General features: G+C 48.1%; 1 protein-coding gene across 7 annotated transcripts; it reads left to right on the forward strand.

The window, feature by feature from the left end:
* SFXN2 (sideroflexin 2) lies at nt 1-24,742 on the forward strand. 7 transcript variants are annotated; one of them, XM_082607092.1, is made up of 14 exons: nt 1-94; nt 2,139-2,274; nt 11,491-11,564; nt 12,974-13,083; nt 13,264-13,434; nt 14,374-14,472; nt 15,408-15,483; nt 15,801-15,886; nt 17,181-17,241; nt 17,611-17,677; nt 18,298-18,347; nt 18,644-18,693; nt 20,207-20,254; nt 21,089-24,742. In XM_082607092.1, exons 3-14 carry the CDS (start codon nt 11,517-11,519, stop codon nt 21,186-21,188), a joined length of 966 nt encoding a protein of 321 aa, XP_082463218.1. In that variant the 5' UTR covers nt 1-94; nt 2,139-2,274; nt 11,491-11,516; the 3' UTR covers nt 21,189-24,742. The 7 variants fall into 7 exon arrangements, with proteins under 7 accessions (XP_082463218.1, XP_082463214.1, XP_082463213.1 ...); XM_082607088.1 differs by lacking the exon at nt 11,491-11,564 and adding an exon at nt 12,605-12,807 and having other exon boundaries at nt 12,899-13,083; XM_082607087.1 differs by lacking the exon at nt 11,491-11,564 and having other exon boundaries at nt 12,899-13,083.
* Nucleotides 24,743-25,878: the final 1,136 nt, after the last annotated feature.

A 25,878-nucleotide genomic window follows, 5' to 3' on the forward strand; every position in this document is an offset into this window, starting at 1 on the left:
TTCCCGGGCCGAGGCCAGAAGTGCACCCTGGCCAAGCTGCCAATGCGGGGTGCTTCTGGTAGCAGTTGTCTCAGTACGTTCCTCCCGGGACCAGGTAAGGGGTCTTGGGAGGAGTCCGCCTGCCACATATACCTCCAGCCCCCACATCCCGGAGGGAGCTTGCATTTCTGTCCTGACTCTGCCCTGGCGGGGCTGCAGCGCGGGCTGGGCTTCCACCTGCTGAAGCCACGTGGCAAGAGAAGGGTCTACCTGTGGACCTCTCCTTTACGGCCCCCAGCACCTTCGTGTGCCGGGCTGAGGGGCAGGGCAGTCATGGGTTGCGCACCCATCTCCACACACCTGTGTTAGAATCCGGTCTGGAGGACTCCTGGTGGTGGGAGGCTGCCTGTCGGAAGGCAAGAAGCTGCTTGAGGACTGGCCCTGAGGGCTGGGGTGAGCTGATAGCGGGGGTGAAAGACGTTTTGGGAAAGATAGTTTCGTTGAACTACGTTGGACCGGTCGGTGCGCCGTCTGCAGCCCCGGAGGAGGCAAAAAGGGACCTGCACTTACAGGCAAGAAACAGTGGGAGGGATTCTGGGTGCTACCTCCCACCCCTTCCCCGTGCAGAGGACAGAAAGAAGAGTTATAACATTTGTGCCAGGTCCTATTCCAGACCCTGGAGACACAGCAGGGGGCTAAATCTGCCCCCATGGAAATTACATCCTTCCTAGTGAAATGCTTTTCATACAAGATTCCATTTCATTCTCACAACCCTAGAAATTGGTTATTTTAAGCGATAAGAGTGGGGACTTGAACCTAGTACTTTCTGACGAGGAATTATTAAACACCATTATTGTATTGTCCATGTTGGAGGAACAGAGTGGTTTATACCTGAGATGTAAATCCAGAAGTTTTTAAGAGCAGATAAAGTGTGGGCATGGATGATACACCTTGAGGTTTACAGATGTGTGTGTATGTGCCTCTTACCTACCTCATTGGGTTCTTGTGAGGATTATATGAATTATTATATGTCAAGTACATAGAACATTGCCTGGCACATGGGAAGTGCTATATGGGGCTTAGTTTTTATTTTTTTTATTTTTTGGCTGCACGGAACGGCATATGGGATCTTAGTTCCCTGACCAGGGATTGAACCAGTGATCCCTGCAGTGGAAGCAGGGAGTCTTAACCACTGGACCGCCAGGGAGGTCCCATGGCTCAGCTGTTGTTAATAGCTTCATCCAGGTTTTGGGCTTTGCTGCTTTTATGACCAGCAGCCTTTTCAGCCTAGTTAAGATCATTGGAATGAAGGCAGATTTCCCCTGAATGGTCCTTAGCTTTTTATGCATTCAAGTAAAGTATTTTTAAAAACATCTGCTACCGGCATACCTGCTTCAGATGCTTGGAGAGAAAACTCAGTTCAGAACCTTGACTAAGGAGGTGCAAGGTGAATGGTTAATTCAGAGCATGTACTCTTTTCAATCCACCCATCTCTAGCCTGTTGGTTCTTTTGTGAAAGAGGCAAAGCAGACTTCTCTTTCTAAGTTGCCTGGTGTCTAGCATCATGGTTGCCTCGGAGTCACATGATTGTACAAAAGCATATACTACCAGGGCCTGCTGGTTTAATTATTAGTCTCATTCTGCAACTTGCTCTAGGCAGCCTTGACAGCAGCCCTTGCCATCTCAGTGGTCTTTGTGTCTGAACTTCTTTTATTTATTTATTTATTTATTATTTATTTTTTGGCTGCATTGGGTCTTCGTTGCTGCGCGCGGGCTTTCTCTGGTTGTGGCGAGCTGGGGCTACTCTCGTTGTAGTGCGCAGGCTTCTCATTGCAGTGGCTTCCCTTGTTACGGAGCATGGGCTCTAGGTGCTCGGGCTTCAGTAGATGTGGCACGTGGGCTCAGTAGTTGTGGCTTGCGGGCTCTAGAGTACAGGCTTGGTAGTTGTGGTGCAAGGGCTTAGTTGCTCTGCGGCATGTGGGATCTTCCTGGACCAGGGCTCGAAGCTGTATCCCCTGCATTGGCAGGCGAATTCTTAATCACTGCTCCACCAGGGAAGCCCTGTGTCTGAACTTCTTGAGTCTTTGACTCCCATCTTCCTCTGATGGGAGTAAAAGCGATGACATTTTGTTTTTCTCCCTACCTGGGGATTCAAATAGGAAGATCTTGGGTACTTCCCCCGCACTTGCAAAAGGATACAACAGAAGAGGTTCGGAAGCCTGTTTTCCAGACTCTGATACTGTCTGCCAGAGAAAATCAGCTCTCCCTGGAAGGGCGAGCATTACTTCAGGAGAGGTAAGTAGGTTATATCATTTTTTTAATCTTTTCCCTTCTTCCCTCCCTTTCTTTCTCTTTCTCTCTCTCTTTCTCGAGACAAGCACCCTGTAGTGGATAGAGAACCTATCTAGGTGACCCTAAGCCTTGTAACCTGTGGTCTTTTTTTTTTTTTTTTGGCACCGCACCCTCAGCGGTGAAGGGCAGAGTCCTAACCACTGGACCTCTAGGGAATTCCTGTCTAAGCCTTGTAACCTTGGGAAGATATGGCCCTAGCTGTTGTCAGATCTTTGGATAAACAGGACTGGATCTGTTTCCTATTCATATTTATATCTGCCACAGTGCAGGACCACATGTGCCACAAATGCTCACCATGCTGGCTCAATCCATGTGAACCTTCCTAGGCATCAGTTTCCTCATCTGTAAGCTGAGATCCCTAATGTCTTTGAGCTGTGACGTTCTCTAATCCTGGAAGGAAAGGGAGGTATTGGTTAGTCACCTGTTTGATTTCCACCTCCCCCTGTTCCCTGTAGCGGAACCCTGGATGTAATAGTCACCTTTTTAGGAAGTATTAGATATGGTTCGTGTAGGAAGAGGGATCATAACTGTTGAAGAAAACTTAAGACCAGTAGGACTCAGTATAGGAGGGGTAGACAATTTGCAGCTTTGTGAAAGAAAGCTTCTGTAACCAAGGCAGGTTCTTAGTTTGACAAAAAAAAGGGGGGACATCCTTGATGCCCAGAGAACCCAAGAATAAGTTGGAATGCATTTCAGGCAGGCAGTAAGTGCTTTTAGAGGGCAGATGAGGGCTATAGCGTGAACCTTATAGTCTGTTAGGGGAGGCAAATTTTACACTGATAACTGTAAAATAACAAGAAAATGACGATTACAAAAACCCAGCTTGGGGCCTCCCTGGTGGCGCAGTGGTTGAGAGTCCGCCTGCCGATGCAGGGGATACGGGTTCGTGCCCCGGTCTGGGAGGATCCCATATGCCGCGGAGCGGCTGGGCCCGTGAGCCATGGCCGCTGGGCCTGCGCATCCGGAGCCTGTGCTCCGCAACGGGGGAGGCCACAACAGTGAGAGGCCCGCATACCCCCCCCAAAAAAAAAAAAACCCAGCTTGCTTCAAAGGAGGACAGGATGCTATGGGAGTATGTAACAGAAGGGCTTGAGTTTGCCCTGAAGGAGTCATGGAACTGCCCCATTGGGGGCTATTAGCATGGGGGGAAATGTTGAGACATAGAATTTAGGTTTTTTTCCCTTTATGTTTTACAAAAGACAGGACTGGGCAGTTCCTATCCTGACCTTGGTAATGAAGGCAAAGGTTCTTGCATGATTTAGCAAATGATTACCCCCTCATGGTAGAAATGCTTCCATTGTGAAAGTCAGAGGACTTTCCAATGTTGGATTGTTGGGTTGAGGGTGGAGAGGGTTGGCTGAGAAGTGTGTGTGTGTGTGTGTGTGTGTGCGCGCGCGCGCGTGTGTGCGTGTGCACGCGCGTGTGTTGAGGGGAGGCATAGCATTTGGGACTGTCTGTATCTGGTGCGAGTGTGGGTCTCTGTAAGCCAAGGCCACCTCCTTTTCCTTTCTGTAGAATGAAGGAAAGTGAACTCTTTCCCCTCCTCCCACCCCTGGCTTCAGTTGGGACTGGGTGAAATGTCTTTGGTCTTTGGACCAGCCTGCAGGAGCCGAGTCAGCCTGTCCCCAAAGGGCAGAGCCCGGAGCTTTCTCGTGGGCTCTGTGGTGGGGTGTGAGAGGGGGAAGCCGGAGTCCTGGCAGTGGGCTCTTGCTGTGGGCCGTCTGACTTCCCCCGAGAGGTTGCCACCGAGTCACTGAGCCAGGGCCCCCCAGGGGTGCTGCGGAACCACCGCAGTGGGCCTCTCCTCCCGCCTGGGGAAGGGGCTCACCCTGAGCCATCAGCTTGCTGAAGTCTCTCCCACCCTAACAGACAATCTAAAACTTGATCGCCTCTCCCACTCTGCCTCATCTGTTGGCTTCTCCTGCCTGCCACCTCTCTGGTTGTCCTTTCTCATCTTTTTGTTGGGTTACCTCTTAAATATAGTGGTTTTTCAGGGTATGTCCTTGGATCGCTGCTCTTCCCAGTCTGTGTATTCTCCTTGGAAAACTTTATCTTAAACTACCTGCCACCCCCGTGCTGCTCCCTCACTGTTTTACTTCTAACCCAGATCTCCATGCTGGATTTTAAGCCTAAATATCCAGTTGCTGACCGACTGGACCTCTTTTTTAGCAAATACTCAAAATCTTGTGCTAAGCGTTGAGGCAACGGTGGTGAGCAAAATGGACGCAACTCCTGGCTTCAGGGAACTTATGGCCTAGTGGGGGAAGTGGGCATTAATGTAAAACCACAGAGTATCATGACAGACTGGCATGGCTGTGAAGGAAAAGTGTGGAGCCAAGAGGGCTTATAGCAGAGCAGTGGATCTAGTTGCATGGGAGGGAGGAAGGGGGTCCTTCAGAGGATTCTCTGAGGAAAGGAGGTGTGAGCGAAGATATGAAGGACGGGTAGGTGCTTCCTTGCAGGTCACTCAGACTGTCTCTGCAGAGCAAAAGGCTACTATTTTGGGGGGTGGGGAGAGCCCTTGAAATCATTTGCTAATGCACCTGCTTTTAAGGCTGCCGTTTATTCTGAGGTGAACTTCCTTTGCAGCTGTAATAACCCATGGGTCTTTATTGAGGTAGTGGTCTTGGGTGGAAGTTTCCTTTCATTCTACTACTTAGTATAAAACATTTATTTTTTACTAGGTTTGCAGCTTCCATCAGCAATATGTTTCCTTTCCCTAATATGAAACACTGGCTTTGTTTGCTCAAGTCTGTGAGTGCTTTTGGATTTAGATGATTGTATAACTCAAGAAGATAGCTGTTTTTTTTTTTTTTTTAACATGTTAACCACTATCATTTTCACTGTATATACTTTGGCACTGAATTATTACAAAAATTACTTCTGTAATTTAAAAAGACAATGTTTTCAGAATGAGAAAAACAAATGGCCAAAAACATATGAAAAGATGCTTAATCTCATTAAGAATCAAGAAAATACAAATTAGGTACTTCTCTGGCAGTCCAGTGGTTAAGACTCCGCACTTCTACTGCAGGGGCACAGGTTTGATCCCTGGTTGAGGAACTGAGATCCATTATGCTGCATGGTGCAGCCAAAAAAAAAAAAATTTTTTTTTTAATTAAAAAAAGAAAATACAAATTAAAACAACAATATTGTTTCTGCCCATCAAATTGGCAAGCAAAGAAAAGATTTATAATACCCATTTTGGTGAAAGTTTGACTAAAGCAGCATTATCATACACAACTGGTGAAAAATCAGTTTGTATTATAAAGACTTAATTTAAAACATGTATATCCTTTGATCCAGCAATTCCGCTTCTAGAAATCAATCCTAAAGATATAGTTGCCATGGGGACTTCCCTGATGGCTCAGTGGTTAAGAATCCACCTGCCAATGCAGGGGACATGGGTTCGAGCCTTGGTCCAGGAAGATCTTACATGCCGTGGGGCAACTAAGCCTGTGCGCCACAACTACTGAGCCTGTGCTCTAGGGCCTGCGTGCCGCAGCTACCCAGCTCAAGTGCTGCAGCTACTGAAGCCTGTGTGCCTAGAGCCCGTGCTCTGCAACAAGAGAAGCCACTGCAGTGAGAAGCCTGTGCACCACCACGAAGAGTAGCCCCTGCTTGCTGCAACTAGAGAAAGCCCTCGCACAGCAACAAAGACCCAACACAACCAAAAATAAATAAAATTTTTTTACAAAGACAGCATTAAAAAAAGGGTACAGTTGCCATATACACAGAGTGATGTGTGTAAGGGTGCTCACCATAGCAGTGAAAAACTGAAAATAACCCAAATGTCTATCAAATAATGAAATTAAGGCACATGGAATATTATATAATCACTAAAAAGAACGATAGAGTTGTATATCTCAAATGGAGAATTCTCTAAGATCTTAAACGAAAAAAGTAAGTTGTGTATCTGTGCCAGATAGTTTATTGCTCCTTAGCTCCAAATCTACCCTTCTTTGCCCTGTTTTATGATACTTGGTGTTGTAAACATTTTTCCTTTGCCCTCTGAGATGATTTTAAGCTCCACCAGTAGAGGGCGCCGGAGGAACACTGATGAGGAAGGGGTAGTCTTCCAGGTGCGTGGGTGCTTGCCTATTATCAAGTTTCAACAGCACCCCACCAGGCAGCTTCCCAGTGAGTTTCAGCAGCACCCGTGTGGGTGTCTTCCCATTGAGTTCCCTCAGCATCCCTGTGAGCAGCTTCCCAGAATCTTAGTGGCTTCCTGGCGAATTTCATCAGTCCTCCAACTCAGCATTCCAGCACATCCAGTTTCCTGCCTGCCAGCCCTTCAGTGGGCAGCAAACTTCGAAGAGGATAGCTTTTTAAATCTTGCTCAAGGTGTGCCTGCGAACTTGTAATTCAATATATGTGGAAAATCCTCAGGTGATTTTTTTTCACGAAAAAAAAGACAAGTGACATAGTAGTAGAAGATATAGAAGTAAATCTGAAAACTATTCCTTAAAAAAAAAAAAAAAAGGGGGCCTCCCTGGTGGCGCAGTGGTTGAGAGTCCGCCTGCCGATGCAGGGGATACGGGTTCGTGCCCCGGTCTGGGAGGATCCCATATGCCGCGGAGCGGCTGGGCCCGTGAGCCATGGCCGCTGAGCCTGCGCGTCCGGAGCCTGTGCTCCGCAACGGGAGAGGCCACAACAGTGAGAGGCCCGCGTACAGCAAAAAAAAAAAAAAAAAAAGGATGAGCAGGTGTTACTTAGTGAAGAGGGGAAGGAATAGCACCCTGGACTAGCATTTACAAAGGGACTGAGACAGATGGCAGCCTCTTGCGTTTGAGAAAGTCTCATAGCACTTGAAACTCAACACAAGGAAAGTCAAACTCACTGTTTTCTCCCTTAAAGCCTATTTTTCTATATTCTGTCTCAGCACGTTATTGCCCTAATCAGAAACCCTGGTATCACTCTACGTATTTGTGATGGGTCAACTGGCCTAGGCCAGAGAAACTCCCCAGGACCGCCTCTCTGCTATATTTCCAGTGGAGGGGCCTCTGAGGGAGAAGCAGCCAATTTGTAACAAACACACTTTCTTTTAGTTATTAGACCAAACACTGATTTAGGTACCGTGGTGAAGGGATTTTGCAAATGTAATTAAAATCCCTAAGTGGTTGGCTTTGAGTTAATCTAAAGGGAGATTATCCTGGGTGGCCTGACCTAATCAGATGGAATCCCTTTAAAAAAGGGCTGGGCCCCCGCCACCCTGAGGTTAGAGATTCCAGGAGGGAGGTAGGTGGATAGATAGATTGATGGGTATATGGATAGATAGAAAATCTCCTATTGGTTCTGTTTCTGTGGTTGAGCCCTGACTGATAGAATATTCCTCCTATACCCTATCACTTAGCAAATCCTCAGATTCTGCTGTTTTAAAAGCTTCTCTTCTTTTGATCCTCCTCCCAGTTCTGGTGCATCTGGGTTCATCTGAGCCCCACTTCTTCTTGCGTGGATTGTTGGGGGTTCGCTTCCAGCTGGTATCTGCATCCTGTGAGGTCCTGCCATACCCTATTTACTTTCATATGATTTCCCAGATTGTTCATTCTTTTTTTTTTAGTATATTTATTTATTTATTTTTGGCTGTGTTGGGTCTTCGTTGCTGCGCGGGCTTTCTCTAGTTGCGGCGAGCGGGGGCTACTCTTTGCTGTGGTGCGCGGGCTTCTCTGCTGTGGCTTCTCTTGTTGGGGAGCACGGGCTCTAGGCGCGCGGGCTTCAGTAGTTGTGGCACACAGGCTCAGTAGTTGTGGCTCATGGGCTCTAGAGCGCAGGCTCAGTAGTTGTGGTGCACGGGCTTAGCTGCTCCACGGCATGTGGGTTCTTCCCGGACCAGGGCTTGAACCCATGTCCCCTGCGTTGGCAGGTGGATTCTTAACCACTGCGCCACCAGGGAAGTTCCCAGATTGTTCTTTCTAAACTACACATCTCATCTAGTCACTCTCCTTGAAATCTTTTAATGGCTTCCTGAAATTTTCAGACAAAAGTTCAAAAGCCATAGCTTTTTTTACATTTTGCTCCTCTCAGCATATAGATCATACTTCTTTTGAAATTTTTTTTTAGTGGTTGCCCTAGAGTTTGCAATATTCATTTACCATGAATCCAAGTCCACTTTCAAATTATACTGTCTCACTTCACTGGTAGTGCAAGTACCTTATAATAGAGTCTTCCCAGTTCCTCCATCCCATCTGTCGTAGCATTGCTGTCATTCATTCACATATTGATAAGCTCTAGTCACTGATCACTTCATTGCTACTTTGAGTATATTGTTATTATTTTGAACAAATTGTTATCTATTTGTTAACTGTTAACAATTAGAATAAGAAAAATAAATATTTTATTTTACATTTAATTCTTCCTTCTCTGACACTCTTTGTGTAGGTCAGACTTTATGACCCATATCATCTTCTTTCTCTCTGAAGAACTTCTTTTAACTTCTTGCAAGTCAGGTCTATTGGTGACAAATTCCTTCAATTTTGTTTGTCTCAGAAAGTCTTTATTTCTACTTCATTTCAAAAGGATTATTTTGCTGGATACAGAACTCTAGGTTTTTTGTATTTTTTTTTCTTTAAACATTTTTAATATTTCACTCTGCTCTTGCTTGCACGGTTTCTGAAGAGAAGTCCAATGTAACTCTTATCTTTGTTCCTCTATAGGTAAGGGTTTTTTCCCTCCCTCTGGCTTCTTTCTTGATTTTTTGCAGTTTGAATATAATATGCCTGGGTGCAGATTTTCTGATAGTTGTCCTGCTTGATGTTCTCTGAGCCTCCTGGGTCTCTAGTTTCGTTTCTGTCATTAATTTTGGAAAATTCTCAGTCATTATCACTTCAAATATTTCTTCTGTTTTTTTCCTCCTCTCCTTCTGGTATTCCTCTTATATGTATGTTGCAACTTATGTAATTGTCCCAAGGTTCTTGGATATTCTATTCTGTTTTTTTTTTTTAATTCTTTTTTTCTCTTTACTTTTCAGTTTGGGAATTTTCTTTTCTTTTTTTAAATATTTATGTATGTATTTATTTATTTGGTTGCACTAGGTCTTAGTTGCGGCTCGTGGGCTCCTTAGTTGCGGCTTACGGGCTCCCTAGTTGTGGCATGCATGTGGGATCTAGTTCCCTGACCAGGGATCGAACCTGGGCCCCTTGCATTGGGAGCTCAGAGCTCTATCCACTGCGCCACCAGGGAGGTCTCGGGAATTTTCTGTTGACACATATTCAGGCTCACTGATTCTTTCCCTGGCCATGTCAGGCCTACTGATGAGCCCATCAAAGGCACTTTCATTTCTGTTACAGTATTTTTAGTTTCTAACATTTCCTTTTGGTTCTTTCTTAGAGTGTGCACCTCTATGCTTCCATCATCTGTCTGTTCTTTCATGTTGCCCACTTTCCCATTGGAGTCCTTAGCATATTAATCATAGTTATTTAAAATTCCTGGTTTGTGGGCTTCCCTGGTGGTGCAGTGGTTGAGAATCTGCCTGCTAATGCAGGGGACACGGGTTCGAGCCCTGGTCTGGGAAGGTCCCACATGCCACAGAGCGGCTAGGCCCGTGAGCCACAACTACTGAGCCTGCGCGTCTGGAGCCTGTGCTCCGCAACAAGAGAGGCCATGACAGTGAGCGGCCTGTTCACCGCAAGGAAGAGTGGCCCCCGCTTGCCACAACTAGAGAAAGCCCTCGCACAGAAACGAAGACCCAACACAGCCAAAAATAAAAATAAATAAATTAAAATTCCTGGTTTGATAATTCCAAAGTCTCTGGTTCTGATGCTTGCTTGGTCTCTTCAAACTGTGGGGTTTTGTTTGTTTGTTTTGTTTTGTTTTGTTTTTTTGCCTTTTAGGATGCCTTGGCCTTTTTTTTTTTTTTTTGCGGTACGCGGGCCTCTCACTGTTGTGGCCTCTCCCGTTGCGGAGCACAGGCTCCAGATGCGCAGGCTCAGCGGCCATGGCTCACGGGCCCAGCCGCTCCGCGGCATGTGGGCTCTTCCCAGACTGGGGCACAAACCCATGTCCCCTGCATCGGCAGGCGGACTCTCAACCACTGCACCACCAGGGAAGCCCACTTGTCCTTTTTTGTTGAAAGCCACATGTGTGTGAGGTTCTACATTTTTCTGGCGAGGAGTTAGGTTGTGATTACTGTTTGCTAAAGCTGTAGGGGTCAGAAGTTAAATTTCCTCTGGTGTCCTTGTTTTTGTCTCCCCTGTTGTCTTTGGGTTTCTAGACACCTCTTAAATAAGGTCTGAGACTTGCGGTTCTTTCTGTTGTTAGTTCTCCCTGTTACTATAAGGGAGCCCTATACCACCGACAGTGTGAGGGGAGGGGGAGTGTTCTATAGTCCTGTGATTAGGTGCCCCTGGACCTTCACAAGTCCTTCTCAGGTTCCCCTTACTCTCTTTAGGTGAAATAGGAAAGCTAGAAGGGGTGGAGTTGGGTGTTTCTCTTCCCCCCAGTCAGTTAGGTTCTGGTGAGACCCAAGGTAGTTAGGCTCTGGTGAAACAGGCTAGGCTTCTTTGAGGGCAGGCCTTGTTAAAAATCGCAGAGGCCTCTGGGTCTACTTCAGAATGGCCACTTTTCCCATCTCCCTGCCAGAAGCACTAAGGAATTTTTCTCTGATCTTCAGCCTGAGAACCTGGTGGGCTCCTGGAGGGAAAACTCACAAAAGTGTGTCTCCCCACACCGCCACCAAAGATTGAATCCCCCTGGAATTTTTAACTCTCAAGCTTGTCCACACTGAACTTCCAGCAATTTGTCAATTACAGTTTAAGTTTCCTATGGTACTTGCCCCAAGGGGTGGGCTTCTGTTCCCACTAAGCTGTGATTCTCTGTACCTGCCTGTCTCTGCAAGTTTGGGGGCAGTGGTTTGCCCTGTGACCTCAATTCTCTGATGGTTCTAAGAAGAGCTGTTGATTTTCAGTTTGTTCAGCTTCTTTTTGTTGTGAGGACAGGAGTGACCATTTCTAAGCTCCTCACATGTCAGACCCGCCTTAGTTTTTCAAGTCATGGATTCCAGAACCTAATTATAGGCAGGGGTTCTGAAGTTAGTCAGGCTGAATTAAAATCCTGGCTCTGTCATTGGCAAGTGCTTGTGTGACTTGGCAAAGTTACTTACCTGTGCCTTGGCTTTCCCATCTATAAAATGGCTTTAAACATAAGAGTGTCTCTACCTTATAGGGTTATGGTGAAGATGAATTCAGAAAATGCACGGCCGGCACCAAGCAGAGTATCTAGTGTCAAGTAGGAGCTCAGTGAGTGTTAGTGCTGTCACCATCATCAGGTCCCCATGTGCACTGTGTGCTTTAAACACTGGCTCTTCTTCTTGCCTGGGGTACCTCTCCTCCATCCATCTGACTTTTATGCATCCTTCAAAACATTGTTTATTTCTTGTTCTCACAAAGCATGTTCAGAATCCCTCATCCATTTTAGATAAGGTGATCTTATAATTTATCATCCAAACTGGGACACTTTTGAGGTTGAGGGGGTGCTTTTAATAATTACCACAGGAGGGCTTCCCTGGTGGCGCAGTGGTTGAGAATCTGCCTGCCAATGCAGGGGACACGGGTTCGAGCCCTGGTCTGGGAAGGTCCCACATGCCGCGGAGCGGCTAGGCCCGTGAGCCACAACTACTGAGCCTGCGCGTCTGGAGCTTGTGCTCTGCAACGGGAGAGGCCGCGACAGTGAGAGGCCCGCGCACCGCGGTGAAGAGTGGCCCCCGCTTGCCACAACTAGAGAAAGCCCTCGCACAGAAACGAAGACCCAACACAGCAAAAATAAATTAATTAATTAATAAACTCCTACCCCCAACATCTTCTTAAAAAAAAAAAAAAAAAATTACCACAGGAAAACAAGCCCCGGCAAACCAGGAGACGCAGTCACCTCAGTTTTAGTACCTCTTCTCTGGCTTTCTGCTGCTCCCCGTGTCCATCAGCAGCATTGTCACACTACTGTCCTTGTTGACTTACTTGTCTCTCTCTTGTTCTGTAACGCCTTGAGGGCGACAACCATGGCCCGGGATCTCTCATAGGGCCGGCATGCACCCCCCCACACACACACACTGAAATGAAGGTGATCATGCCATTGTCCTCTCCATCTTTATCAGTGATTGTTCCTACTTTCAGTGTGATCCCATGCCTCTTCCTCCTTCACATAGAGCTATCCTACCTTCTGGGGCTTCACTCACATTCCACCTCTTCTGGGAAGCCCCCCTTGATGTTTGTGTCCCCCCTTCTCAGCTTCCTCTCATCTCCTGTGCTTATTGTTGCTGTATGTATTATCTATTGTTCCACAGGTGGGCTCTTGCTCCCCAGTCAGACTCAGCTCCCCAAGGACAGACACTGTACTGTCCCTTTTCCCAGCCTCGCCCACAGCATGATCAAGCACCAGGCTGGCCACGAGCAGGCACTCAGGAAACACATGTTGGTGCCCAGTTGCTCAGACTGGTGACCATTCACTGGACCCTTCCTGAGCTGAGTCAGATGATGCTAGCGGCTGGTGAGAGCCGTCAGTCTACCATAGCGGGAGGTGCTAAGGGCCTCCAGGGCAGGCTTTGAGGGCAATCTTCATTTTTCCTCTGTTCTTGAAGTCCACAGTTTTATGTGTGAGCAGGATGGAGGCTGACCTGTCTGGCTTTAATATCGATGCCCCCCGTTGGGACCAGTGCACTTTCCTAGGGCGGGTGAAGCATTTCTTCAATGTCACGGACCCCCGCACCGTCCTGGTACCAGAGTGGGAGCTGGACTGGGCCAAAGTGATGGTGGAGACGAGCAGGTGAGCGGTCAGGGGAGTCGGCTGGGGGCACTGGGGCGACGTCGGTGGGTGCCCTAGGGGCGAGGTGGAAACGGAAGACGAGGGGCTAGGCAGAGAGCTCAGGGAGGACGAGGAGCTGAGAGCAGGATGACTCGGGGCCAGGGGTCAGGAGGTAACACCACCTGTGGTCCTTGGTGGCAGGATGGGGACTGTGCCCCCAGGCACACGAGTGGAGCAGCTGCTCTATGCCAAGAAGCTGTACGACTCGGCCTTCCACCCTGACACCGGGGACAAGATGAACGTCATTGGGCGGATGTCCTTCCAGGTCCCCGGGGGCATGATCATCACGGGCTTCATGCTCCAGTTCTACAGGTGCGACCCGGAAGCAAGGCAGCGCCAGGTGCAGCCGCATGGACCTGTTAGGCAGGGAGCCATAGTAGGATGATAGTAATAGCCGTCTTTATGGATCCCTGACCAGCTACCAGGCACTGTGTTAAATTCTTTGCATGTTACCACCTCATTGAATCTCAGCTACCCTACAGGGAGGTACTATTTTCATCTCCATTTTATAGATGAAGAACTGAGGTTCTGGAGAGGTTATATGACTTGTCCAAGTTCACACAGCCAGGAAATAGTGGTGCCTGGCTGTATAAACTGAGGTAGGCCTCTCAAGAGTGCTCAACGGATGAGCTATTCTAACTCCCTCTTTAAAAAGTACTTATTCAACAGTGAATTTAATGTATTTGTATAATGTAATATCCAAGTAAAAAAAATGGGACACCCTTTCAGCCCAACTGGGGAGAGAAACTTTCTCTGTTGTTCCCCCTTTCTCTCTTCCCTCTCCCCGCTCTCTCCCCCACGTATTCAGTTACCCAGTGGTTGAGCCAGGCCTTGGTCCAGGTGTGGGGAGTATAAAGACTTTAGTCCCTCCCTTCAAGGGGTGCCCAGTTGTGTTGAGACCAAGATGTAAATAGTTACCATCCAGCTTGCCAACTGGTAGGCTAGGGGAAGGATATGGGGTGGTGGCAGCAGAGAGCATAGAATGACTAACTGTGTCTCAGGAAGGGCAGGGGAAGGGTTGGGAAGGTTCCAAGGAAGAAGAGATCTCTCAACAGAGCAGGATTCAGCCATGTATGGAAAGGGTAGGGGGTGTGGATGCTCCAGTCAGAGGGACAGCCTGTGCAAAAAAGCCCAGCTGCATGAAACAGCACGGGAACAGCTTGGGGAGCGGCAGGTAATGTGGTTGGACTGGTGTGCCCCAAACCCTCTTTCCATCCTGCTCTCTGCCTCTCCGGGCCTCCCTCCTGGTAGGACGATACCGGCAGTGATCTTCTGGCAGTGGGTGAACCAGTCCTTCAATGCCTTAGTCAACTACACCAACAGGAATGCAGCTTCCCCCACGTCGGTCAGGTAGGAGACCTGAACCCCAGGCCATCCATGTGGGCCTGGAGCAGGTGGCTGTCCTCTTGCCTCCAGGGGAACAGCCCTTCTAAAGGGTTCCAGGGCCGTCAGTCCTCCCTGGGTGGGACCTGCCCTGGGCAAGTGACCAGGTCTCCCTTTTCAGGGTTTGGAAGTATTAGGCTGACTAGGAGAGTATCTTTTTCCTGGACCAGTTCAACATTCATTCATTCACTCATTCATTCATTCATTCTACAAATATTTCTTGAGTGTGTATTAGGTGCTGGGCATGGTTCTAGGTGCTGGGGATACATTTGAGTAAGACATGTGTGCTCTCTAGAGTTGAAGGTCTTTTAAGAATAACAAGCCTAGGGACTTCCCTAGTGGTCCAGTGGTTAAGACTCCGTGCTCCCAATGCAGGGGGCACAGGTTTGATCCCTGGTCAGGGAACTAAGATCCCGAATCCCACATGCCGCATGACGCGGCCAAAAAAAAAAAAAAAAAAAAAGGAAAACAAGCGTAATAATCTTAGACTGTGATTGCTGCCATTAAGGAAATAAATAGATAACAAGACAGAACAGCAGAGGGGCATCTGTGTAGATAGGCTGTTCAGGGAAGTCCTTTCTGCAGAGCTGACATTTCAGCTGAGTTTTGAAAGATAAGGATTTAGCCATGCGAGAGCCCAGGGAGGAATTCCCGGGATAGGGAGCAGCAACATGCAAAGGTTCTGAGCAGGAAGGTGTTTGGGGTGTTTAAAGTACTGAAAGGAGGCCAAGGGGACTGGAGCAGCTGAGTGAGTTGGGGGGAGATCACAAGGTGAGGCTGGGGACAGACCACATGAGCTTCTCAGGCATGAAGCCACATTTCTAGCCTGTATCACTCAAGGCATTGTCCTGCCCTCAGCCAGCTAGGGTCCCCGCTCCTAAACATCTTCTCTCCTCCACTAGGCAGATGGCCGTTTCCTACATCACTGCCACAACCGCTGCGGTGGCCACTGCTGTGGGCATGAACACGTTGACAAAGGTACCGTCTGGGGTTGCTGTGGGCACGGTGGCCACGAGGTGGCAGCAAAGTCCTAGGGACAACTTTTTTTTTACCAGGCAGGGGCCCTTTCCGGTCTGGATGAGTTGGGTTTGGCCAGAGCCCAGCCAAGTAGTGGGAGATTCAGCAGGGCTGCGCCCGTGTGGTCTTTCTCGGGCCTTTGAGGGAGTTTGGGTTCCCCGACTGGGTGTCAGGATGCGAGGCAGTAGCGAGGTCTGATTTGCTCTATCTTCCTGAAGCCCCTTCCACCCCCATCTCCAGGGAGCCTGACCTACTCCCATTGTCCTCTTCTCCCACAGAGAGCCCCGCCCCTGGTGGGCCGCTGGGTGCCCTTTGCCGCTGTGGCTGCGGCTAACTGTGTCAACATCCCAATGATGCGACAGCAGTGAGTACAGGGATCCCTTTTCCCCCCTACAGACCGTGAGGCTAGCAGGGGAAAGACAAGAAACCAAGGCAGTGGAGGGCTCGTTGGGGCTGAGGTGGGTGTGGGGAGGGCTGCCGAGCTGCGCTTCTGAAGGTTGCCTGAGGGCTGGCGGCTCCAACAGTGACGGCTGCAGGAGTGGCGGGTGACTTAGGTTTCATCTGTGATGTGTGTTGTGGGTATGGGGAGCAGGGGTGGGGCGTTAGCGAGGACCTGTGGGGTTTGGCACTAGCTCATGTCCTTTCAACTGCAACTGTATTTAAGTTGTGGACTCGGCCTACTTCCAAAGCCCTGGGGATGCCTTACAGAATGAAACGCAGCAGAGCGAGGTGTCCAAAGATAGAACAGAACCAAGAAGCTTTGAGGAAGCCAGAGGGGCAGATAGATGTTTTCCAGGCACCAGGCTCTAAGCGTCACAGCAGGAATGGTGAAAGGAGAAACCCGCTGTGTCTCACAGCTCTTGTTTCTTGACTAGAGAAAGTATAGATGTTCCTGTGTTATAAAATTTAATGATGTAGTAGAGGTAAAGCGCCCCAAATAGCGCCTGGACTGTAAGAAAATGCTGCATTAAGCGTTAGCTACTGCTGCCCCTGTTTCCATCAGTGCCTTCCTCGTCATCACCAGTATCTATAAGGCACATTTTCTTGGAATTAGTAGCAAATGGAAAGTGATCACAGCCGCCCTTGCAGAAAGAGCACACCACAGAATAGTCCTGCACGCACACTGCTCGCCTCCTCTTCCCCCCTCCCCCCCATCCAGTTGCTCCTTCCAACGAATGAATGAGTCCCCACCACCCACCTGGTCTTGGATGGAGTGCTGTCAAGCACCGGCCTGAGACTAACAGTTCCTGTTCGGGAGCAGTCACTGTGTCAGGCACTGGACTTAGCACTTTGCAGGCATTATCTTGTTTAATCCTCACCAAGTCCCATGAAGTGGGTGCCATGATTATCCCCATTTTGCAAATGCGGATAACTGTGTCTTTAGAAGGATTAGGGGAACTTGCTCAAGATCATACACTTGCTCTGCAGTTTCCGGATTCAGCCTAGGCCGTTGGGGCCCAGTGCTGGCTCTCTGAGCCTCTGCCCTAGGTCATGGCTGGATACCACTCTCTGGAGTGGGGAAGGGCGCTCCAAGGGCCAGCTGCAGGAGGTGGCTTCCTAGAGCTTGAGTGCCCTGGCCTTGGTCCCCTGGTGTGTCACATTGCTGGCAGCCTTCCAGCACCCCTTTCCCATATCCAGTACCTCCTGTCTGTGTTTAGGGAACTCATCCAGGGCATCTGCGTGAAGGACAGGAACCACAATGAGATTGGTCATTCCCGGGTGAGCAGGGGCCTGCCTTTGGGGTGGGAGGAGGGAGTTCCCTCTCAGACCCTGTCCTGTTCTTCGTGGTCAGAGCAGGCCTGGGCTCTACTATAGGGTTGAGAAACCTTCTCCCTGGCTCCATCCTCCTTCCCCATCGATTTTCCCTCCATATCTCTGTTCATGTCTTTTCTCCATCGTTTCTGGTCCTGAAGCCATAAAAATGTGGCTGGGTGGGAGAGGGTCAGGTGAGGTCACTCAACCCCTGACAGGTCCATCCCTTCCTCTTTACCAGCTCAGACTTGACCCTGACCCTGACCCAGCCCTCTGGTGCAGCCTGTGGATACTGGATAAGCTCATTCCTGACAACTTACTCTTTTCTGCCCTCAGAGAGCTGCGGCCATAGGCATCACTCAAGTGGTTATTTCTCGGATCACCATGGCAGCCCCTGGCATGAGTAAGATGGGGAAGCCCTCCCATCCTGGGGGACCCTGGAACAAGTGATGGAGACCTCAACCACACTTCGGGTTGGGGGTGGGACCTCAGCCTTTATAGACATGCTTCTCAAACTGGTTTGCTTGCGTGCCAAGAGCCACGGGAGAGCCACACTGTAATTCCTGGAATGTCAGTTAATCAGAGATTTGGTGGAGAAAGTTATTTTCATTTAACAGATATTCCTTAAGTTCCTTCAATGTGCTGGACACAGTGTGGGGTGCTGGGGAGACAGTGGTAGAGAAAAATAAGTCCCCTGCCCTGGTTTTGCTGTCAGCAGGGGCATGTTACAGAGCAGGATACAAAACTTGCTTCAAAGATAGTTTTGAGAAGGGTGCTCTGGGCCTGCGGTACTTGTCCTCCTATTGTTATAGGTGTGCAGGTTGAGGAGTTTGGGAAGCACCTTCTGTCAGGACTTGGGGGAGGGGTGGGGCATGGCCATGCCTACAGTCTTCCATTCTTCTTCCAAATGAAAAGTATTTTCTGGAACTTCTGGGGAAGGAGGGGGAATCACTCAGTCTGTGATCCAACTTCGGAGAGGGATCTGGGGGGGAGTCTCACAGCCTTTCCCCTGGTTTCTTCCAGTCCTGCTGCCGGTCGTCATGGAAAGGCTGGAGAAACTGCGCTGCATGAAGGTGAGCGGATTCTCCTTTGCATCTTCTCTGCCCAGAACACATACGTGCTGGGGGCTCCCGACCGTCTTACCCTTCCCTCTTGCTCCCACCCTGCACCTCATTCAAGTAGGGCCCATCCCGGTGCCCGCTGGCTGCCCAGTTCTCGGCCTTGTCTGCCGAGAGCAAGGAGAGCCCCCTCCCCACCCTGCAGAGCCAGGGTTTCCCGCCTGCGGGTTTCTAGCTGGGTGACCGGCGTGGGTTTCACCTCGAAGTATGTAAGTCCCACGTGGGTCTCTCTTTTGTCTGTTTCTGTGCAGAGAATCCGGGTGCTGCATGCCCCATTGCAGGTTCTGCTGTCCGGGTGTTTGTGAGTCTCATATTTTCTCGGTTTGGGGTTCTATGGTGGGGTGCCCAAGATCTGTCTTCTTGTGTCACCCATGTTGGAAAACATGTACTCCTTTACCTGACTTCAAAAGTGCCCGGGCTTTAACGCCTGTGGCCCCTCTGGTGCGCTCTCACCCCTTCTTTCTGAGGGCGCCAGGCTGGCACTGTGCACACACTGGAGTGGAAAGTGGAACCCTTGGGGGTCCTTCTGTCCCAGGGTCTCCCCTCTGACCTTAGGTCTTCAGTAGTTTTAGAGAAGAGACAAAAATGATGAGATCATCCCACCACAAAAACGAAATGAATTATGTGATGTGATAGAGGGGTTAGCTCACGCCGGTGGTAAACTTACACAGTGTTACATGTCAGTTATATCCCAATACATCCAAAAAGATGAGCCATCGAAAATGACAGCACAGCCTGGGCCCGTCAAGTGTCCCAGCCTCGCACGGGAGGAAGCATCACGAGTCCTGGCAGCGTTCTTAGGTGCCTGCCCTTGACTGGACATGTCCCAGCGTTACTTATGCTTTGCGAGGCCACGAGGCTAATGACAGCAACCAAAGCTAACATGCATTGGCTGTTTTCTGTGTGCCGCCACTGTGTTGATGTTTCACGTCTATATTTTCACCTAATTCCCTCAGCCCTCGAGGTGTACATACTGTCCTCATCTCCCTTCCCAGATGAAGAAACTTGCCCACGCGTCTCTAGCCGGTAATTGCTGGAGCTGTAATTGGATCCTTAGCAGGTCTGACATTATGCCAGGCTGTCTTCTGCTAACTGATTTCCCACTGAGGGAGCAGTTACCATGGGCTGGATGTGTCACACATGTTATCTCATTTAATCCTCACAGTCATCGTGCAGAGTAGGTACTCTTGCCCTCCCTCTGCTGTCTCAGAGGGAACTTGCCCAAGATTGCACAGCTAGGAAGTGGCAGAGCTGGGACACGAACCTAGGTCTGTTAGATTCCCAAATCCTGTAAAACATGGGCCTGGATCCGCATCCTCTGAGAACTTGTGAGAAATAAAGACTCTCAAGCCCTTTCCCAGACCTACTGAATTAGCATCACATTTGAACAAGCTCCTTGAGTCCCTTGCATGCCCAGTGAAGTTTGAGAAGCTCTGCCCTCCCTGTTCTCCAGCAGCTCGGGCATTCAGTGAGTACAGGAGCAGGACCCTGCGTTCACGCCCCTCGCTGCTTTCCCTATACATCAGGAATTGCCTGTGGTCATTAGGGCTGCTGCCCACACTCCCTGGTGACTCCATTACCTTCTTCATCTGCTTGAGTGATGGGTGGGTGGGATGTGAGGGGGGGTGTAGGGGGTGCTGATTCTATCCTGTGCTAGAGTGAATCTCCAGGCACCAAGAGACCAGGAGAAGGGTTGGAGGGAGAGGAGCTTTGACGCCAGCTCCCCCTTCCTTTGAGGGGCTCAGCGATGGGGTGTGGGTGGCTCTCTGAGATGCCAGACACCCCCTAATGCTTTGGTTTCTCCTTTCTTCCAGCCTCATCTTCATGGTGCCAGTGGCATGTGCGCTGTTCCCGCAGAAATGGTATCAGCTGTTCATTCCTCACTTGGTTTTACTGAGCACCCTGTCCCTGGTCTCCCTGACCTGCCTGGTGTCCCGAAGGAGAGAGGGAGGGGCAGGCAGGGAGGCATCTGTCCAAGGACAAGTACCTGTCAGTCTAAACTCTGGGCCTCTTGACCCCAGGCGAATGGTAAACTGAAACAGAGCTCCAAGGGGCAGAGGGATGAGTTGCTCACTCCCGGTGGAGCAAAGGCTGCCTTGGAGAGAAGGTGGGGGAACAATAAGAGACTTTCTGTCCCTGCTGGTTGAGTTACTAGACCCATCTCCCTGGCTGGATCTGGTCTTTGAAATTGAACAAGAGGGTAGGTACTCACTCTGGCTGATGTTTGCCAGAGGGTGGACGGCTTCGACCTCTCCACTTCCCTTGCATGTCCTGGGAAGAGCAGAGGGGGTGGGTGAGGAGAGATGATGGCAAAGGGAAGGTAAGCATCAGACTGGGGTGGTGGGGTGAGGCGGAGTACTAGCTCCAGGAGACCAGGCATAGCTTGAATAGATACGGAGAAGATGCCCATTTCCCTTTCCCTAATACTCTCAGCTCCGTAGTCACCTGCTACACAGCTCCTGTGTTCTGAGCACCAAGCTTGTAATCTTGAAGAAGACGGAAGTTTAGCACCAGGGAGATGAAGTCAGGGCTCAGTAGAAGTAAAAGCAACATACTGTAGTGTACGGAGGTCATTAATAATTCTGATGGAAAATGGGCAAGGGCTTCTTAGAGGCGGCATCTGAGTTGGATTTTATCTGAGGGTAATTTGCTGCTCGTCCAGGTGGCACACTTATAAGCCCCTTCTCTCTTCTCAGTGAATTGCCAGTTTCCTATCTGGAACCAGAGCTCCAAGACACTATCAAGGCCAAGTATGGAGAACCTGTGCCTTATGTCTACTTCAATAAGGGTCTCTAAATGCCCCACCCCAGCAAGGACCAGTCCATACGCATATTTACCAGCTCCTCCTTAGCCACTGTGGATTCCCGTGCCTCATTCCTCTTTGCCAGCAGGGCCTGTAGGCCAGGGTGGATTTTGGGGGACGAGGGTGGGGGTGAGAGGATGCCTCATGCTTCTACCCAGGCGCCTGGGTTTATTGGACTCCAGGGGATAAACGTGAACAAGGGGAGAGAGGCCAAGTCTTCTATCTGCTCTCCCCTGACCCCTGTCCCCTGGAGACCAGGAGCTGAGACCCCCTCAGGGAGAAGGTGCTGAGACCTGGGGGTGACACTCAAGCAAACCGTTTGGAAAAGTTAGGAAACCTTTAGGATTCTGGTTCCAGCCAGGATTGAGGAAGGGCCCCTCTTCTCTTCCTCCTCATCGGCTCTTAGGCAAGGGAACCGTTCACCTGTGTAGTTCTGGCTCCTTCAGGAAGTGGGAGGGAAGAGGCCAGGTCACCTTGGGGCTCCCCTTTGCTCTTCCCCACTCTCCTCCCCAGGGCCCCCTGGTCAGAAAGCTTCTCTGGGAGTCTTGCTAAATTTGAGTTTATCAGACTAAAACCCAGGAGTTTTAGTGCAAAAAACAAAAGGACATTGTGAGGCAGCAGAGCTTTGTGGTGCTTCAAGCCCTACCTGTTGACACTGGCTTTGTTCTGCCCCTAAAATCATACCTGATTCTATTTCTCTGTGTCTAAAAGATAAATCCACTGACTGAGTAAAAAGGATGTAGGTAGGCATTAACTGCACATGTTAGTGGGTATAATTTCCTGGCTGCCTCCCTTCCTCAGCCCATTGGGTTAAACACCAAAGAAAGACTGGTGTGTACTGAACAGGAAAGGGAAGTTTTATTTGGATGCCTCTGAGAGGAAATCAACCAGGACCAAAGAGCCTTAAAGGACACACAGCAAAGCGCAGCCACTCACCCTTCCCAGCCTGGCTGCTCTAGGTGATTTCTCAGGCCCTTGGGGGGAGAGGGGGCTGTTGTGGCTCACCTGCGGCCATGTCTGTATGAGTTTTGTGTAGTAGAATTTACTGACTGACCAAAGGATATCACTGTGAATCGAATGCATTTCTGGAAAGAGCACAGCGAACTGTCCGCATACTGAGTTAATAAAGCCTGGATGGAAAGCAGGATCTGGTTTTACTTTGGCCTTGGCATGGAGGAGGGTATCACAACTATAAGGGGAATCTGGTGCCCCGAGGCCATTGTGCATCTCCCTTATTATGGAGGAAAAATCCACCTGTCTTTGCTTGAGGCTCCAGAGATCTCCCAGTGTGGGAGTGTGTTGCTCCGGGGGAGGTGGGGGCAGGGAGTTGGCAAACCATGGCTCAAGGGTCCAAATCTGCCTGGTATCTGTTTTTGTGTGTTTGGGAACTAAGAATGGCCTTTACATTTTTTAGAAGTTGTGAAAAAGAAAAAGAATATGTGAGACCCTGTGTATGTGGCATGCAGAGCCTGAAATATTTACTGTCTGGCCCTTCACACAAAAAGTTTCCCCTACTCTGGAGTAATGGTCCTTAAGAACGTGCATGAGGTTCGCCTGGAGGGCTTCTCAAAACGTGGATTATCGGGCCCCATTCCTAGAATTTCTAATTATGTGGGTCTGGGATGGAGCCAAGTGAATTTGTATTTCTGGTAATTTCCCAGTGATGCTGATTCTATCAGTCTGGGGACCACTTTGAAGGACCACTGCTCTAAAGAGAAAGGGCCTCCTCCCTGAGGTCAGGATACTGGCTGCAATTTGATTTTTCTCCCATTTAAAAAAATTAAAATTAATTCACGTGACATAAAATTCATCCTTTTAAAGCGTACAATTCAGTGGTTTTTAGCATGCTCACCATGTTGTGCAACTGTCGTTACTCTCTAATTCCAGAATATTTTCATTACCCCTGAAAGAGACTCTACTCATTAGTAGTCACTCATTACCTCATCCCCCAGCCCCTTGCAACCCCTAATTTATCTTCTGTCTCTATGGATTTACCTATTCTGGACATTTCATGTAGATGGAATCACACAGTATGTGGCCTTCTGTGTCTGACTTTTTTCACTTAGCATAATATTTTCAAAGTTCATCTATTCTGTAACATGTACAATTTAATTTTGGCTGATGTCTGAGCAGAACAGTCTGTGTCTTGGAGCTGGCTTCCTTAGGACAGGAGATCTGCCTTAAGCTTTGCTCATTTCCGAAGGCAAATAGGAAAAACATTACCAGAGCTAGCCAGAGCTTGGAAGCAATTCTGAACTGATGTTCTCTCAAGAATCCACAATCTTCTCCTTTCTTTCCCAGCTCCTTAAGCCTCCTGGCATTCCTCCTCTCTTCATAGACAATTACTCTGTTGGAAAAGTCTGGAGTAGATAGTGGTTGCAGTTCAGAGGCAGATTAAAAATAGTTCACTCAAACCGCATCTCAGCTCTATCTTGTAAGGCCTCTCTGCTTTCCTTGAATTGGTTCCTGCGGGATGTGGAAAGAAGTGATTAGGGTGACTAAAATGCCTTGGTGTGAGAAGTGCTAATCCAGACTGAGCAGGGTGTAGTGTTTGTCCTGTCCAGTAGCTCAGTTCAAGCCCTCAGGTAAAGGGAGAAAAGAAAGGACAAAATTCCCTTCTGTTTTCCAAATTGAAACCATTGGGGTTTCCTAATGATGATGATACCTGGCTTTTTTTTTTTTTATTGGAGTATAGTTGATTTACAGTGTTGCATTAGTTTCAGGTGTACAGCAAAGTGAATCAGTTTTAGATATACATATATCCACTCTTTTTTTAGGTTCTTTTCCCATGTAGGCCATTACAGAGTATTGAGTAGAGTTCCCTGTGCTATACAGCAGGTTCTTATTAGTTAATCTATTTTATATATAGTAGTGTGTATACGTCAATCCCAATCTCCCAATTTATCCCTCCCCACCCCTTATGCCCTGGTAACCATAAATTTGTTTTCTACATCTGTGACTTGACTTCTGTTTTATACCCTTCTGTTCATTTGTACTCTTTTTATTTTAGATTCCACATATAAGCGATGTCATATGGTATTTTTTTTTTTTTTTTGTGTGGCTTGAACAAGAGACATGTATTTTCTCATGTGCTATAAGTCCATCATAATCAAGGTTCCAGCAAATCTGGTTTCTGGTGAGGGCTCTCTTCCTAGTTTTTGTCCCAGAAGTCACTGAGGTATAGTAAAGTTCTTCAATCTTTTCATTTTTTCTTTCTGTTCTTCAAAGTAAATCAATTTAAATAATCTACCTTCAAATTCATTAACTTTTTTTTTTCTAATTTTCATTCTTGTGTTAAACCCATCAGAACTTTTTTTTTTCTTTTGTATCAGCTATTGTACTTTCAGTTCCAGAACTTCTAGTGATTTTTTGGTTGTTTTAGTTTTCCTTTCTCTGTTGAGATTCCTCAGATGTTTTCTTATTATATCTGTCTTGTCCTTCAAGATTCATACATACTTTCAATAGCTGACAAAGTTTTTCTTAGCTATTTATTTATCTAAATCGTCTTGGTATCAGTTATGTTTACTAATTTTTCCTGATTATAATATTTTCCTGCTTCTGTACATATCTAGTAACTTTTTACTGTCTGCTTGGCATTATGTATGTTAACTTGAAGACTATTTGGATTATGTTGCCTTCCATTAAAGGATATTAAATTTTTATGTCATATGGTATTTGTCTTTCCATATCTGACTTATTTCACTTAGTATGACAATCTCTAGGTCCATCCATGTTTCTGCAAATGGCATTATTTTGTTCTTTTTCATGTATGAGTAATAGTCCATTTGTGTGTGTGTGTGTGTGTGTGTGTGTGTGTGTGTATGTATATTGCGTCTTCTTTATGCATTCCTCTGTTGATGGACATTTAGGTTGCTTCCATGTCCTGGCTATTGTAAATAGTGCTGCAGTGAACACTGGGGTGCATGTATCTTTTCGAATTATGGTTTTCTTTGGGTATGTGCCCAGTAGTGGGATTGCTGGGTCATATGGTAGTTCTATTTTTAGTTTTATAAGGAACCTCGCTACTGTTCTCCATAGTGACTATACCAATTTACATTCCCACCAACAGTGTAGGAGGGTTCCCTTTTCTCCATACCCTCTCCGGCATTTATAGTTTGTAGATTTTTTGATGATGGCCATTCTGACCGGTCTGAGGTGATCCCTCATTGTAGTTTTGATTTGCATTTCTCTAATAATTAATGATGTTGAGCATCTTTTCATGTGCTTTTTGGCTATCTGTGATACCTGGCTTTTATATGGAGGACTTACAGCTCCTTGAGGCTGGGATTGAGACCCTGTGCTAAGAAAATAATGTGGCTCCTGCCTAGTACTCAATCTTTTATTCTCCCCTAGGGAGCTTGATTGTGGAATGGATGATATTCTAAGAAATTTAAGACTGGCAAAAATACTTGTTATCCTGTGCAGCACTTGGGAAAGCAGAATCAAGACAGAGACAGAACCGATTTTTTTCACTCTTACCTGTTTCCCACTTTGTCACCATTTAAGCCAAGAACAGACTTCCTTTGGGTTCAGCTATGGGCTAGACTGGGCTCGGCTCTAAAATGCTTTGGCAGGTTTTTGAGGGGAAATTGGCAGCTACAGGCAGATGGCTTTTCTGTTGCGGGTCTTCATCTGTTCGTTTATTTTCCCAATATTGATTGAGCTCACGGTTGGGCCATGTAC

This window comes from Mesoplodon mirus, assembly GCF_964341445.2.
Source record: "Mesoplodon mirus genome assembly, chromosome: 2".
In the NCBI taxonomy this organism is placed as follows: Eukaryota; Metazoa; Chordata; class Mammalia; order Artiodactyla; family Ziphiidae; genus Mesoplodon; species Mesoplodon mirus.

Excerpts from the sequence above, each read along its gene's own strand:
- SFXN2 (XM_082607088.1), top strand. The coding sequence starts at position 12,923 with ATGGAGGCTGACCTGTCTGGCTTTAATATCGATGCCCCCCGTTGGGAC. Across the intron at positions 17,242-17,610 it reads ATGAGATTGGTCATTCCCGG|AGAGCTGCGGCCATAGGCAT; the intron begins GTGAGCAGGGGC and ends TTCTGCCCTCAG. Across the intron at positions 20,255-21,088 it reads GCGCTGTTCCCGCAGAAATG|TGAATTGCCAGTTTCCTATC; the intron begins GTATCAGCTGTT and ends CTCTCTTCTCAG.